Below are 15574 nucleotides of genomic sequence, written 5' to 3' on the forward strand. Positions count from 1 at the left end.
GAATCCTGCTGGTGGTGGTATTGTTGGGAAATGTAATTTGTGGAAAATGAATGAACACTTTATACCAGGGGTGTCAAACATACGGCCCGCGGGCCGGAACTGGCCCCCAAGGAGGTTCGATCAGGCCCGCAGGATAAATTGAAAGAATGCATAAAAGACATGGAATTAATATTTTTAATTCGCTGCAATTCATGGATTATCCGCTAAGGGGCGCACTATTTCCATCAGAGTAGAAGACAAGCCGCATCACTGAGACAGACTGAAAACAGCAGCAACTCCATAAATTTTCAGTATGTATTGTATGTGTATGTATGTTTCATGTATGAAGTTTACAGATTTACAGGACAGGCGAACACTTTCTTCATTACACATTTAAAATCACTCTCCTTAGTTTGTAAGGTGCACGCAGGGATTACATTTAGATTTTATATGCGTATGTGTAAGTGGTTTAAAAATTCCTTTCTTTAAAAGTCTCATTTAATCTTAAAGTGCATGACTATATTTTTCAGTACCAATTAAAGTTTTGTGCCTTTGTACAATCAGTGGGATCAGTTGCAATGCATATTTGTGAATGATAAAAGTCAATTGCACATTTGTCTAAGGAAATATGAGGTGTTTCATGAAATGTTTTGTAAAAGGATAGTTCATTCAATTTCAATATTTTCCTAATGTTCTTGTGCTTCTTTACACCAAAACAAAGGAAAGACATGATATTTTGGTTATTTATAGCAGAGCATGGTATAATTTTAATGGTCCGGCCCACTTGACATCTCCCTAGGCTGTATGTGAACCACGATGCCAAATGAGTTTGACACCCCTGGTATATAGTAAGGCTTTTTTTCTTTAAAAAACGACATAGTATAGTAAGGCTTTTTTTCTTAAAAAACGACATAGTATAGTATGGCTTTTCCTCCCTAAAAAACGACATAGTATAGCATGGCTTTTTCCTAAAAAACGACATAGTATAGTAAGGTTTTTTTCCTAAAAAACGACATAGTGTATATAGTAAGGCTTTTTTTCTTTAAAAAAAAAACGACATAGTATAGTAAGGCTTTTTTTTCTTAAAATATGTCATAGTTTATAGTAAGGCTTTTTAATTTGTAAAAAATGACCATGTATAGTAAGGCTTTTAATTTTTTTTAAAATGACCATGCAAAGTAAGGCTTTTTATATTTAAAAAAAAAAAACGAACACACTCTTTTACAGCATCAAGACTACAAAAACGGCGACTATAGTACGTCATCTTCCAAACATGGTCATTGAGTCGGGAGGACAAATCACCTCCTATGGGCGTGGTTACGCCCATTGGTGACGCAGGTGCTTAAATTATGCACCTGCGCAGCATCTCGCCCCTTGGTGCAGCCATTTCCATGCCGTCGGTCGAACGACTAGCACCCAAACGAGGTAAGCCCTAGACTAGAGCAATTTACTGGCCTATGTGCATTTTTAACACCCTACCGGGAGATTTTTTAAGGAATCAATTGAGCCAAAACGCCAACAAATCTGTTAGTTTATTGCCAGGTCGAACACACCGTCGACATTTGAAGTATGGGCTCCTTAGCATGTCACTAGCTAGCTTAGCATTAGCCTCACGACATTTGACTTCAAAAGTATTTTGTCCGTATTCTCTCCATTATTGAGTCGTGGGGGAAGACTTCATTTTATCAAACAAAGCCGAGATATCAACGGTCAGTTTGCCAGGTGAAGGTGTGTTGAATGTAATGATAGTTTTCACTGCGATTGCTAAACGCCCTTTTCCAATTTGTAATTCTGTTTTAAATAAAAATCATTGATACCAAAATGGTTAAGCCGACTTTCGCCTAGTTTTTAACATCAGTCTGTATATTGAATCGCTTTGTCTGGAAAGGGGAAATTAGCACCGAGCACTCACTAATTTATTTTCATTCTTTATCTTGATCATTTACTTTAAGATTTCTCTTTCCTGTAATAATTGTTTGCACTTCCCAAATAGCTTGGTTAAATCAAGATGAAGCTTTTCCCGTGTGTCCAGAACCATGCACACCCTTGAGGGGAGAGGAGACTGGGCCAAGGTATCAAGGTAATACTAATTACCCCCCCCCCCCCAAAAAAAAACCCCACCTAAACCTATCTGTTGAATCTCCAGTCTCTGTATATGATAACTTTTGCTCAATTTTTTTTTTTGCATGCACCAGGTCCATGGTGATGTCCAGACCCTGGAGGACCAGGTGATCTTCCCAGGTTGCCCACTTGAAGATGATGCATCGTCTCTGAACTCTGCTGAGGTTAATACCGTATTTTCACGCCTATTTGGCGCATCGTTTCTTACGCCGCAGTGTCAGTAACGAGTGCTATTTCTGTATTTTAGACACACAAAGCATTTATTTTTCATATGGATTAAGATCGAAATGCGATAGCGCTGGCTACTGGAAGCAGCTTATTTCCGGGTTATATTGTAATGTATCCAAGTCAAAACATTCCAATCTCACATTATTTTATTGACTAAAGTTGCAATTTACTAACCCCCTCTTATTTTATAGGTGATGTCCCGATCCCTAAGGTGAGGAGGATTTCTTTATTTTTTTCAATCAAAAATTTCAATAAAAGAGATTTGAGTGTCATTTGTCTTTGTTAAAACACTTGGAGAAAAAAGACCCAAGACCCTCAATGGTCTTTTTTTTTTTGGTGTTTATTCTAAATGTTGCTTTCGTCTACAGGTGGAGAACACCAGCTATCCTAAGCCTGCAAATGTATTTCTTTGAATAAAAATTCTGAAATGTCATGTTGCTTGCATTTCTTTGCTAGTACTATGATGAAAAACACATTAGTATAGTTTAAAAGTTTTATTTTCCCACAAAATGGGAAGTTCATATATATCTTCCAGCATTTAAAGATGAGGTGGTGTTTTCATTGATGGAATTCTGGGGAGAAAAAAAAGAGGGTCAAAGCACAAGACTAAGTCCAACATTAAAAAAAATAAATAAACTGGGGGCCAGTTAGGTCAAAAGATTTGACCAAAAAACACTAAGTTAGGTTTTACCAACATGAGAAAGACGCATCTGTCTTTTCAGATGTAGTGGGGGATAGGGGTCCTCAAAATGTTGGTGTCAAAGGCTGTGCCACACTCCAAAGTCACCTTTCTTTAGCGTTGATTTGGTAAACTTGGGTGGACCTTGAAGAGAAGCAAAATAGAGTATTTTTAGTACACGACATGAAAATAATAAATCAAATAACCTGAAGAACAGGTCTTACGTCATACACGACTTCTTTGGTCTTGTAGATTTGGACAGCTTCCACCATCTCCGTGGCTTTAAACCTCTGCAAAACACCACAGCATGATTATGTCATTGCTTATTTAACCATTTTGATGCACAAATGACTCCCATTCAATCAAAAAAATAAAATACGTCTCACAAACCTCTTAGACGGAGGAAAAATGGTTGTTTAAACGAGTCAAAAATGACCCCTGCGCTACGGATGAATGAATGTCTCGCTTAGGTTTTGTCAAAACCATAATTAAAAATCAAAAGGTCCAAGCCCTGAAGTCTTCCTTTAGGAAAGGGAAGGGCTAAGGTATATATACGTATTCTAGAAGTGTACTGTTTATTCCTTACACCTCCACTTGATGGCACTAGTGTGAGTGCGAGTTACCCACACAGGAACTTGCTATTAAAAATCAACGCCAACCCAGTTTAAGTGTCTTCATTCAAAATTGGAGTGTATCATGATGCTAAACAAGCTAATTTAGGAAAGCCGTGAACACTGGTCGCTGATATCTAAACTGTGACAACAAAATTTCCCGAATACGGGATGAATAAAGTTATCCAATCCAATTACAAGGGTAGAGGAATTAGAAGCTATTAAAAAAAGACTCACTTTGCCGACAAACTGCTCCTTTTTGGCCGTTATGGCCACATTCTTGATGTTTCCCAGCAGTCTGTCCTCGTTGAGGGACTGAAACACACAATGGAAGGGTTTCTTTTTAAACATTAAGAGCAATAGGTGATGCAATGTAGCCAACTTGCTAGCAAACATTTGTGTTTGCATCCACGTCGGGGCTACATCACGCCAATGAAGCACGTTCCCGTCAAAAAGCACTCTTGAAATGAGAACTGGGGCCACGGAATCCCCAAAAGACAAAGTACCGAACGCGCTGCATTGTCCTGGAAGAAGTTTGTCGGGTCTTTCTTCGGGAAATCGTCAATTCTGAGCAGCTCAGCAGTCCAACGCGCCCAACCTCCGGCTCATCCGCCATTTTGAAAAATGGCGGCGGTATTTTGAACTCTGACCACAGCCACGCCTCGGCCACGCCCATTACACATAGACACAAAAAAAGAGATCGTTTTCATCATAGAGTGCATTAGTCAGGGGGCTGGGGCTGCAAATACTTTTAGGTTGGGCATTAATACTTCAAAACAAATACATTGTTTTCATAATAACGTACTGTAAATACTTTTTGGTTGGGCTTTAATACTTTAAGATACAATATTGCACATTATGAACATTGCGGTGACATGCACTTCAGTGTTTGTTTTTGACTTCTAAGGTTACATACTTGGATATGCTTTTTCAATTGGGATTCATTTGGCTAAAGCAGGGGTGTCAAACATGCGGCCCGCGGACCGGCCCCCAAGGAGGTTCAATCAGGCCCGCAGGATAATTTGAAAGTGGAAAAAAAATGCATAAAAGACATGGAATTAATATTTTTAATTCGCTGCAATTCATGGATTATCCGTTAAGGGGCGCACTCTTTCCATCAGAGTAGAAGACAAGCAGCATCACTGAGACAGACTGAAAACAGCAGCAACTCCATAAATTTTCAGTATGTATTGTATGTGTATGTATGTTTCATGTATGAAGTTTACAGATTTACAGGACAGGCGAACACTTTCTTCATTACACATTTAAAATCACTCTCCTTAGTTTGTAAGGTGCACGCAGGGATTACATTTAGATTTTATATGCGTATGTGTAAGTGGTTTAAAAATTCCTTTCTTTAAAAGTCTCATTTAATCTTAAAGTGCATGATTATATTTTTCAGTACCAATTAAAGTTTTGTGCCTTTGTACAATCAGTGGGATCAGTTGCAATGCATATTTGTGAATGATAAAAATCAATTGCACATTTGTCTAAGGAAATATGAGGTGTTTCATGAAATGTTTTGAAAAAGGATAGTTCATTCAATTTCAATATTTTCCTAATGTTCTTGTGCTTCTTTACACCAAAACAAAGGAAAGACATGATATTTGGGTTATTTATAGCAGAGCATGGTATAATTTTAATGGTCCGGCCCACTTCATTCGTCTACCACAAATTACATTTCCCAACCATACCACCACTGACGGGATTCGAAACCACACCTTCCGCACCAAAGTCGGGTGAGTGAACCTCTATGCCACAAGGTGGGTGAGGACCATAATGTCACTTAAGACTTAACTAGTGACTCACTCAAAATATTGGTATAAAATGTTCATTCATTCATCTTCCGCAAATTACATTTATTTTTGAAATGAAAAATAGCCTTACTGTGCATGACCATTGTTTTTTTTTTTTTTTTTACAAAGGCCTTACTATACGTGGTCTCCTAGTTTTTTTTTTACATTAGCCTAATGATACATGGACTGTTTTTTTAAAATTTAAAATAGCCATACTATACACTTGTTTTAAAAGGTATTTATTAATCATGAGACACACTTACCAGCAAGAACATTAGACAATTGTCTCATAAAATAACATATGTATGTGAACAATTATAAAAGTAGTAGGAAATAAAAATGTAAAATCTGGAACCAGTCCAATTGTAATGGCAGGTCATAGAATAATAAAAGAAGGAAAGTGAATGGCGTCATACCACATCCATGCCCAAGCCTCTGGCCACCATGGTGAGGGCCCGCACGGCCCGAGACGTCCCGCCGCAGTCTTGCTCCTCCCGGGCGGAGACCACCGGCTCCTCCTCCATGAACGGGATGGCGCTCACGGCGCCGTAAACCGGGGACTCGTCCCCTCCGCCTGGGCTGGAACGAGCGGACGTGTCCTCGGAGGAGAAGGAACAAGTGGAGGAAGAGCTTCCTTCGTCTGCCGCCGCGGCTTTCTTCTTCATGTTCTTCATGATTTCTTGGGTCACCTCCTCCGTTTCCACACGCACCATGTTGAGGGTTAGAAAGCCCTCGCCGTCCTTTCTGTATCTGCAAAATAAAACACCCAGTCCATTTGCGTGTGTAAGGGTTTTTAGTTGGTAGTATTGGAACAAATGAAGGCATTTACATGTAAAAACGCATCTCTCCTTACGATCAAAATGTGCTTGACGGGGCCTTTGTTCACCTGAATCGCGAATGTCCCGATGGCCACTTGAGTTCGTGCTTCTTCCGTAGGTGCAGCGTGAGCGTGTAACACCAGGAGAACACCTTGTCGCAAAGGTGACATTTATACTTGGACGCGCCTCCAACCTGCACGCAAAACGGGACAAGTTTTCATTTTGTGATCTGGACTTAGACAAACGAGCGGTCGGGGTAGCGCGCAACCTCGTGGGCCCTCTTAAAGTGCTGGTTCATGGTCTGGAATGTCTGGCAGGAATACGGGCAGCCTTCCACGGAGCAGCGGAAGAGCGAGCCTTCGTTGTGAACCTGCGTGTGCTTTTGGAGGTCGCGCTGGTTCTTGAAGCTGATGGGGGGAAAAAGCGGAGCGTCCGGGCCGAGCGCGGCTTGACGGGAATGAGCGAGGGTACCTTTTATCGCAGAAGTCACACGGGAAAGGGCGCTCGTCGCAGTGTCGGAAACGGATGTGGATCTTCAGGGCAGCCAGCGTGGGGCACGTCATGTCGCAGAAGGGGCACTTGACTTGATTCACTGAAAACACCACATTTAATTAACATTATGCTTGGTGCTAAAAAAAAATATTTTTTTCAAAATGTGTCTCCAAAGGTCTTTTTTTTTAACGTAAATGACATTTCCAAAATCGGGAATTGCAAGAGCTCGGTAAGGTGCGCTGTGGCAGGAAAATGGACATTTGGTATTGCTCTTCTTGGCCTATTTGAGCGGCTAAAACAATAATAATTAGTAATAGTCATTTGAAACATCAATTCATATTTCAAATAAATAATTAACACAAAAAAACTTCTACATGTGTAGCTTTTTTTTTCTATATATGAAATAGGTTTTGGTGTTTGACTTCAGTTTTTCTGCATTAGGCTTTCGTCCAACAGTTTTCATCAAAACAATGAAGCTGAAGGAAATAAGGGTTAAAATGTAAAATATGTTTGTCATTTTTACCTACTTGCTCATGATCTCATCATGGTGGAATTTCCTTTACTCTCTATATTTTGCTCAGTTAATTACATACACATTGCTCCAAAATGCATTGATAAAACCAAGCATTTTTTTTGCAAACAATACAAAAGGGTGACTTTGCTTCTAAAAAAACATGGAACATTTGAATATTAATTGATCTTTCAGTGAGTATGTTGGAATTGAAAGTGTTACCATGTTGTCGAACGTGAGCCCGCAATAGCCTCTCACTGGAAAAGGCTTTGCCGCAGTGTTCGCATACCAGTGACTCTGTGAGAAAAAGAAAAAAGGGTTAGAAGGAGCGAAAAAGTCAAGCGGCGCCGTCCTGTCCGCTCACCCAGTGGCTGGGCCTGCCGTTGGAGGTGGTCAAAGAGTTTGGTGTTGCAGGAGAAGAGGCTGCCGCAGGTGGGACAGGCCACCAGTCGCTCTTGCGTGTGAGCGCGCACGTGCTCCCTCAGCCGGTAGCGGATCTTGACGAAGACGTCGCAGCCCGACCAGCGGCAGAAGAGCGCTCGCCGTTGCGGCGACAGCGGACGCTGCTCGGCGCTTTCCACGTGATTGGCCACGTGGCGGTAGAACCACTCGGGGTTGGTGAACGTGCTCTGTGTAGAAAAGCGAGCGCACCATTAGCCCACTGTAGTTGTAGGACGGAATTCTGAAGAGGAAAAAAATAGGTCCTAATATTTGATTTTTCTGTTTTTTTTGTAGTCAGAGGACAGCATTTTTTTGTTTTGTGAAGTTACTAGCTACTTATAAAACGATGCATTTTTTCTCTGTACAGTAATATTATTTCTGTATCGTCAACAAAAAGTTTCTTTTTGTTTTTAAATGTCTTCTCATCTAGGACAAAACAATATTTTTGGAAATAGAGGATTTTTTTCAGGTTAAATTAGTTTTTATGATGTGCTAGTCCAAATGGATTAGACGTCTATCGGCATCAATGGTAGCCAATGAGATAGTAGAGATGATTTAAATCATGTTACTAAATTTATCACTGCTTTTGAATTCACTATCATACAGAATTTGAATTAATCACCATTGTTATTATAGTTAGTAATGTTACCTTATTCTCATCAAATCAAAATTCCTTTTGCCATAACATAACCAGTTTCATGAATGCGAAATTGGGCCACCCGCGCCAATTTTCAATTGCGATGCGTTTGAAGTTGAGTCCTGGCAGCGGACGTCCCAACCAACGCTGCCACCCTCCCACTTCAACTGGATCGGACGTCCACTAGAGACCAACTTGTTTAATTTGGTGGCCGCTAAAGAGTAGTAAAAGCTTTACGTCGCAGTTGTCCCAGTGGCAGAGGTGGCGGTCGGAACCCTCGGGAAGCAAATTGTTGGTGTGCGCGGCCTGGTTGCAGGCAGGCAGGTCGGGCCGGGACCGGAGCAGCTGGCGACCCAGGAACTTGAGCTTGGCGTGGTAGTTGTGGAAATACACGTGAGACTCCAAGCGGACCGAGCTCCCCATTGAGACGAACTCGCAGCCTTCCCACAGACAGGCGTACTCATCTGGCGGATGAAAAGAGAATGACAGTCAGCGGAATACACGACGCCGGTTGCGCCCACGGGGGTAGGCGGCCTCGGCCTCACCCAACTCCTCCAGGGCGTCTTTGTCTCCCAAGTAGTCTCGCAGGTGCTGGGATGCGTGGTCGCTCAGCTCTTCCATGCTGCCGCCCCGGTGACCGCATGACGCCCACTCGCAGACCACCTCCAAGTGATCCGGCGTCTTGGCTGTCATCGCCGAGGGGGCTCACACGCTGGCCGCTGAGTGGGGGTACATCTCATTAGAATTCATGACGGTAACAGACATGGTGTAATATCGAATAACAAACTTTTTTTTTTATTATTTTGTTTAATAGAAGCAAAGCGGATCATCTTTACTGGTTAAATTATAAACTGCATCCTTGTACTGGTCTAAAAATATAAGAATTGATATCGTCAAAACATCTCCAGAAAAATCGGATTGGATCAGAAGTCACAAAGTCACGATCAGAATATCTCTCATGCATAAATAATAAATACCAGTATATGTTCTGATTAGACAAATCAAGAACGATTGACATCCACAAAAAAGTCATCCCATGTAAATAGGGTCAATTATAGAATTAGGGCGTTGAGAGCAGCGGGCGATGATTAGTACAGAAAATGTGTCGTAAATAAAATCGTGTAAATCGGTAATATAATAATTAAAATACAGCCCAAAAAGTAATTTGGGCAATCAAACAATTACTTCTTATTTCTGACCGCACGTGCAATAACGAGTGCAAGACATTTTAAGGACTTCTTACATCAATGAAAAACGGCATTCATTGCAGATCTAAAATACAGTAAAAAAAATTCTACATTCATATTTGTTTCATGAATGTTATGAAACTATGGTAAATGTTTCTTACAGATAGTTGTGAGACCAAACATGTAGAGAGTCCTCATTCCTCGTCTGCCATAGTTTACTTCCGGGTCCCCGTGCCGCCAAACCGGAAACGAGTTTCTTCTTCGCTGGGGCTCCAAAGTAGCACAACAAAACAGAGCCCTCAATGTCTAAATTTGGAATTACACTGTTATCATTTTGTATGTACTACCACTTTTATTGGAATAGTATACTATTTTCATGAGATGTTCCCTCATTATTATTACATACTCTTTCAAAAGCATGAAAATAAATCTTTTACACCTATATTGAATTTTCTACTCTTAAATGAATAAAATAATAACCCCTATTTAACCTCATTCCATTCAAAGTCAATCCTTTTTGCACATGGAATATTAAAAAAAACCCACTAAATTACAAGATTGAACGTTCTTTGTTTGCTCTTTAATCCAAGTTTATTCAGGATGAGTTGACAAGCACACACACATGAAGGCAGAAAAAAAATCACAACACGATCTGCATACATTTATGTTTTTACGACATTTCTTAAGCGTGATGATGACTAGACGGCTCCGCCAGCCTATATTGAAAAACTATAAAACATGGCAGCATTCAGCACCCATGTGTGAACGACGTGGCACTGTGTTGTTTTGTTGGTGAAGGTGGCACACACGCATACGTACACACGATTAAGTGCAACAGTGTGTTTAAAAGCAGAGAGTGCACGTTAGTTAGCGCTGGCGAAGGCTACCGTATTTAGAAAGAGAATTTTATAAAGACACTACAAAAAAAAGGTACACATATGTCAATGATTTTGTAAGATGATGAGCAAAAAAGTTCCATTATATTTTTTGCATCACTTAATTTTTTTGGGGGGATACTCATATTTTTCTTCCTGTAAATTCACCATGAGACAATTGTAGTACATTCAAGTAAATTATTATAATTTTATCTAAAATGTGTTATTTCTTCTTGTCAAATAACACTAATTTGGGACTTTTCTTTTATTATTTGATGCCTTTTTCTCTCACAATTTGATGATCTCCAGACATCAAGTCAATATTTCATGCATTACAACAGCTTCCTTGTAAAAAATGTTGTCTGTTTCTTTTCAGCGTGACCTTAAGACTACCATCTCTAAAGTGTACATCTTTGTCTTTGTGTGTAGAAGACAAGACTTTTCCAAACTACAGTATTCTTATTAGTGTAACAGTACATTTGCAACAGGAACCACCTTGCTGGTGTGTTAATTTCTTAGCTCAAACAGCCACTACTAGCCTATCATTTACTACTAGACGTGCATATATTTGAAACGCCACAGCATACATGGACCCTAAAAAGCTGAATTTACAAGCTAAAATGCATACTGAATACTGGGGGCGGGGCTTGCATGCGCACTACTGGGAAATTAACTCCAATTGATTTGGTCTCTTAGCAACAAAACGGATGAAACCTCTAACGGGGAAAAAAAAGGGAAAAGCCGAGGCACTGCATCGAGAAAAAAAACACACCCTTTTTTTCTTTGTTTACAATCATCGGATGTAGACTCAGAGTGTCAAAATGCCCTTTTGTAGATGTACAGGACACGTAATGGTATCCATGGCTCTATTGTGCAAATTAGGTGCTTGAATAAACGTAATCATCAAACAAAGCAGCATTGTGGACACGCGTACTTCATTTTTTTTTTTCACATTCACACGCACAAACTGTCGTCGATTTATACATGAGACGCAAATGATAAAAGTGTAGCGAGTGACTGGACGTGCGGCAACATTACTGTTTGGCTTCGGCCAGTCTGTTACTGAGCTCTTTGTTCTTTTTGGTGACACCCGCCTCGGCTTCGGCTTCTTCTTTCTTTTTGGCGGAAGCGGCCAGCAGCTTTTTTTCCTTGATCTCCTTGACTTTCTTCACCGTCTTTGTCGTCGTGGCTTTCTTTGGCCTGACGCGAGACGCCGGCTTGTCCGCCTGGGAGGAAAATACGGGAAGGCGGTGAATAAAATGCCGTCTCGGTCGCGGTGACGCGAGAGCAGTGGCATGCGTATCCTTAAGGTGTCCTACAGGTAAGTGTTCATGGGGGTTAGTGGAATGGACGAAGTAAACAGCACAAAAAAGGTATTTGTGCTTTTTCTGGGGTGGAAGGAAGTGCCGTGACCAGCCTTTAATTGTTACTACTGCACATATACTGAAAAAGGTCTAAAAAGCCATGTTCAAATGCCATAAAACTCCAACAGGGTGTGTAGATTTTTGTCGCCACTGGCTTATTAGACGTTCATTTTTAACCTAAAACTTTTGTTTTCCTCTTACAAATTACAGTTTGCCTCGTATAAAGTGCAACCTTTTTACTAATACTGTAATATAAAGACTTGAAGAGGCAGTAAAGTGACTTTTCAATATTTCTTAAAAGTAAGAGTAAAAGACAAGAGGTAGCTCAGAACAAGGTACAAAAAAAATAATATAAATGGATTGCAAAATTGGTTGCAATATTTTCATTAGGGGGAAAACAACAACAGAAAACAAATCTGCGAAAAAAGAAGATAAATCAATTAATCGCCCAGAGCTAGTCCTATAATTCAAATGAACTGGATGTAAACTAGTGCTACTGATTTAAATTTATAGGAGAAGAATGACGTTATTGGAAATCTATAATCGTCAACGACAGTGAAAAAGGTAAATTGTATTTACATCCTTTTAATATTATGAACCATAAAGAAATAAATATGACTGTGCAGTGACATTACCATGCCTCAAATGTCAGCAAGTGGTTAATTTGTGTAGTACGAGCCGCTGTAAATCCTAAAGAAAAACAATCTATGTCCATATTCCATAGATATGATGTGGAAAACTAATTGTCAATCTGTAATGGAGTATTTGGTCCAACCTCTTCCCAGAAAAGCCCATTGGATCCATTGCAGTTGTTTTTCTACCACTACACATTTATACAAAATTAACCTGAAAAACTTTAGTGAATGATTGACAGATTATTTTGAAAAAAAATGAGGTGATGTAGGCAAACAGTGAAAAGAAGCTATTTCATACTAATATTAATGTGGAAGTGATGTATGGGATTATGTGTGTGCGCATCGTCTGAGCTGGCCCTCCATGCTTTTCTAATGGAAACACACCTGACTACAGCAGATTTACAACCGAGCTGCTCTTTGCCACTGACTCGTCCTATGAGAATAAGAGAGGGAGGGGCTACATGAACACACAAATGTGCAGGCAACACAATATGGGATCAATGATACATATTTTTGGGGCATTTAGCTCTTGTACTGAATCACAGAGTCCCTTATGATCTGACCGTATGACTACATTATGGTGTGTAAAATGTTTTTGTGTCGAGGCGCTCACCTTGGGGGGCTCCTTGCCAGGCTCGTTGTACAGGCTGCGTATCCGCCTGCGCTCCAGCAGCTTGTTGTCTGCCGGCTGGGCCTTGACCTGCTCACCCCTGAAGGTGGCGCTGTAACTGGTTTCCAGATCCAGACCTCTCTCATTCTCCGCCGGAGGCTTGTACTGGGACGGCGCCTTAATGGGCTTGACTGGTTTCACGTCCTTGTAGGCTTGGAATTCAGCTCTACACGAGATATGGCGATGCCAAATTTATTTGCTTTTTGGTTTCATCTGCTCATTTCATTTGTAGTAACAGAGGTAAGTAATGAACATCTTAAAAGTGGTCCAAAATACCCCATGGTTGTATTTGACTGAATTGATTTTATCGGGATTATTTCAAATATTTTATGATTTTAACTTATTCAATTGCATTTTTGCAGGTCAAGCAATTTAAATTGGTGTTTATATGTTGTATATGTCTATTTTTACTCTTCTATTGGGGTGAAATTAGTTCTTTTTTTTAACTAAAATGATACTGTATGAAAGAAGAACCGCGTTGGTACTTACGCATGTTTTTGATGAACATAAATAAAATATAGTATTCTTGTACGATTGTACGTTGGGGTTGGCCGCCCAGGGCCAGGAATTAGTCAGGACCGCCTATTAGTCTTTCGGCCTATTAAGTCGTAATGCTCATCACCGCATACACTTCTACAATTGAAAGAGATGACACACTGAGCGGCATGCAAGCAACCTCCAGGCAGCATATATTGAATTATTCATTCTTGGCCTACATCAGATTCATTAGGATCCAAGAGCAGAGGGCCAACCCTTCAATGTGATTGAATAGAATAGCACGCAAGATTACTGTACAGGCACAGCCTTTCTTTTTTGTAGCTAGTTTGATTTGTGCAACACACTGCATTGATTTTTGAGGTCAGGAATGGAGGAGGGGCCAATCAATATATTACTAGCCTTATCTTTTTGGGAAATATCACTCACGGGTCATGGGGGTCTTGGAACAGGAAAATGTGATGTAAGACTTCAATATCCTAGTAAGATGGAATGGAATATTACTGTTTTGGAAATTGGTTAGGCAACTTACATATATATAAAGGGATGAAGCATTGATTCCTAATAAATATATGTATAATAAATCATTTATTATATATGTATTTATTAGTAATCAATGCTATTTTAAAAAAAAAAACATCAAGACCTAGTGTCCACATAGACTAGACATCATATTTTGCATCATGTTGCCAGGTATCATTTATTATAAATGATACCTGGCAACATGATGCAAAATATGATGTCTAGTCTATGTGAGCAAGAATAGTCACTTTAATTGGTTAATACTTGGCGCAAATAAAAAGTTTGAAATCCACTGCCAAAACATATAAAGTATAAATCAACTATAAGGATGAATTTGTTTAAGATGCACGTACTAATGACATTTGAGTGGATGGAGCCATGATGCGTTCAGGGAACATCCTTTCATTTTAAATATATAGACATTTATTGATAAATACCCTGTTTGAGAGATTTTAAGCATCACCGTTGTAGACTAAGGAACAAAAACAAAAGATAAAATATGTTTTTGTGTTACCTGTAGCTACTGTTTGAAGAGGTTAAGGTCTGCTTGATGTGTCTGTTGAGAGCGTCGGCGGCCGCCCTGCCTTTTCCGCTAGCCGGCGCCTCATCGGCTTTCCTGTCGGCGGACTTGTCCCTCTTGGCCGGTTCCTTCACCTCCTTCTCCTGGACCTTGTCCTCCAGTTCGCTTTTCTCCACGCCGCTTTCAATCTCGGCGGACACTCGCTCCATCTTTCCGGCTACCGCGGTGCTGCTGCTACTGCTGCTACCGGTGGGGGGAGCTAGGCCGGCTTTGGGGATCCAGGGGTGGTCGTGCTTCTTCGGGATGGGCCACGCTTTGTAGTCCTTTTGGTACTGGGTCTCCGGGATAAAAGGGCCGGCCGCGGGTTGGTACTCGTTCCTGGGTTTGCAACTTGGCTCCGGGCGCACCTTCCAAGCTTGAAAGTCTTGCCGCATGACGGAGGAGGAGGCGTCCGAGGCGGCGACGGGCGGTGCCTTCACGGCCTCCGCTTGGCACTCCGGCCGGCCCTCGGCGGCAGCGGCCCGTTTCGGTTGCTTCTGCTGGACGTCCGAGTATTTGGTGAAAACCAGAGGCACGGCAATGTCCCCCTTGTCGAACTCGCTCCAGAAGCGGTTGATGCAGCAAGCACGTGTGATGCACGGCCAAGCCATGGTGCTTCGGGCTCGGTTGCAGGAAATTAGCGAGCTTTCTTCCTGCTTTGCTTCTGCAGGAGGGTTCGACGATTTGGACGTGCTGAGGATGCACGAGGCAAGACGACTCCACCCACGTTTTGCACCTGAACGCAACTGCAAGTTTAAACCTACAGGGGGAGTTAACGACACCAACGCCCGTGTAAATGTTAAGGGCTCTTGTACGATTGGAATTTGGAGTACTACTTACACAAAAAGAGGTCTAGACTTGCAGTCATGACTAAACAATGTCAAAAGGCACATTTGATATAAGACACACTTCAATAATAAAGGCAGTGATCAGCACCCGTTAGGAGCTGATGGC

At 41.0% G+C, this 15574-nt stretch overlaps 3 protein-coding genes and 1 long non-coding RNA gene across 6 annotated transcripts; 1 reads left to right on the forward strand and 3 right to left on the reverse strand.

Moving 5' to 3' along the window:
* Window positions 1–1145: 1145 nt before the first annotated feature.
* On the forward strand, window positions 1146–2745 carry LOC144083651 (uncharacterized). Its single transcript, XM_077611643.1, has 5 exons — window positions 1146–1404; window positions 1973–2067; window positions 2166–2264; window positions 2520–2539; window positions 2697–2745. The coding sequence occupies exons 1-5, from the start codon at window positions 1329–1331 to the stop codon at window positions 2743–2745; spliced, it is 339 nt and encodes a 112-aa protein (XP_077467769.1). The 5' UTR covers window positions 1146–1328.
* A 62-nt stretch (window positions 2746–2807) lies between these two features.
* Window positions 2808–4594, reverse strand: LOC144083411 (uncharacterized). 2 transcript variants are annotated; one of them, XR_013303543.1, is made up of 5 exons: window positions 4125–4594; window positions 3856–3933; window positions 3232–3297; window positions 3024–3151; window positions 2808–2900 (listed from the first exon to the last, which is right to left on the reverse strand). It is a non-coding gene; the product is annotated as an uncharacterized LOC144083411 (long non-coding RNA). The 2 variants fall into 2 exon arrangements; XR_013303544.1 differs by having other exon boundaries at window positions 3020–3151.
* Window positions 4595–5637: 1043 nt separating this feature from the next.
* Window positions 5638–9782, reverse strand: LOC144083978 (histone H4 transcription factor). The gene is made up of 9 exons (XM_077612212.1): window positions 9662–9782; window positions 8859–9032; window positions 8551–8777; window positions 7600–7864; window positions 7458–7532; window positions 6704–6824; window positions 6501–6639; window positions 6301–6425; window positions 5638–6164 (listed from the first exon to the last, which is right to left on the reverse strand). Exons 2-9 carry the CDS (start codon window positions 9004–9006, stop codon window positions 5825–5827), a joined length of 1440 nt encoding a protein of 479 aa, XP_077468338.1. The 5' UTR covers window positions 9007–9032; window positions 9662–9782; the 3' UTR covers window positions 5638–5824.
* Window positions 9783–10058: 276 nt separating this feature from the next.
* On the reverse strand, window positions 10059–15389 carry map6b (microtubule-associated protein 6b). Of its 2 annotated transcripts, XM_077612275.1 has the most exons (4): window positions 14576–15389; window positions 12988–13210; window positions 12759–12807; window positions 11459–11601 (listed from the first exon to the last, which is right to left on the reverse strand). In XM_077612275.1, exons 1-3 carry the CDS (start codon window positions 15229–15231, stop codon window positions 12763–12765), a joined length of 924 nt encoding a protein of 307 aa, XP_077468401.1. In that variant the 5' UTR covers window positions 15232–15389; the 3' UTR covers window positions 11459–11601; window positions 12759–12762. The 2 variants fall into 2 exon arrangements, with proteins under 2 accessions (XP_077468400.1, XP_077468401.1); XM_077612274.1 differs by lacking the exon at window positions 12759–12807 and having other exon boundaries at window positions 10059–11601; window positions 14576–15385.
* Between the last annotated feature and the right edge of the window lie 185 nt (window positions 15390–15574).

The sequence above is a fragment of the Stigmatopora argus genome, chromosome 10 (genome assembly GCF_051989625.1).
Source record: "Stigmatopora argus isolate UIUO_Sarg chromosome 10, RoL_Sarg_1.0, whole genome shotgun sequence".
NCBI lineage: Eukaryota > Metazoa > Chordata > Actinopteri > Syngnathiformes > Syngnathidae > Stigmatopora > Stigmatopora argus.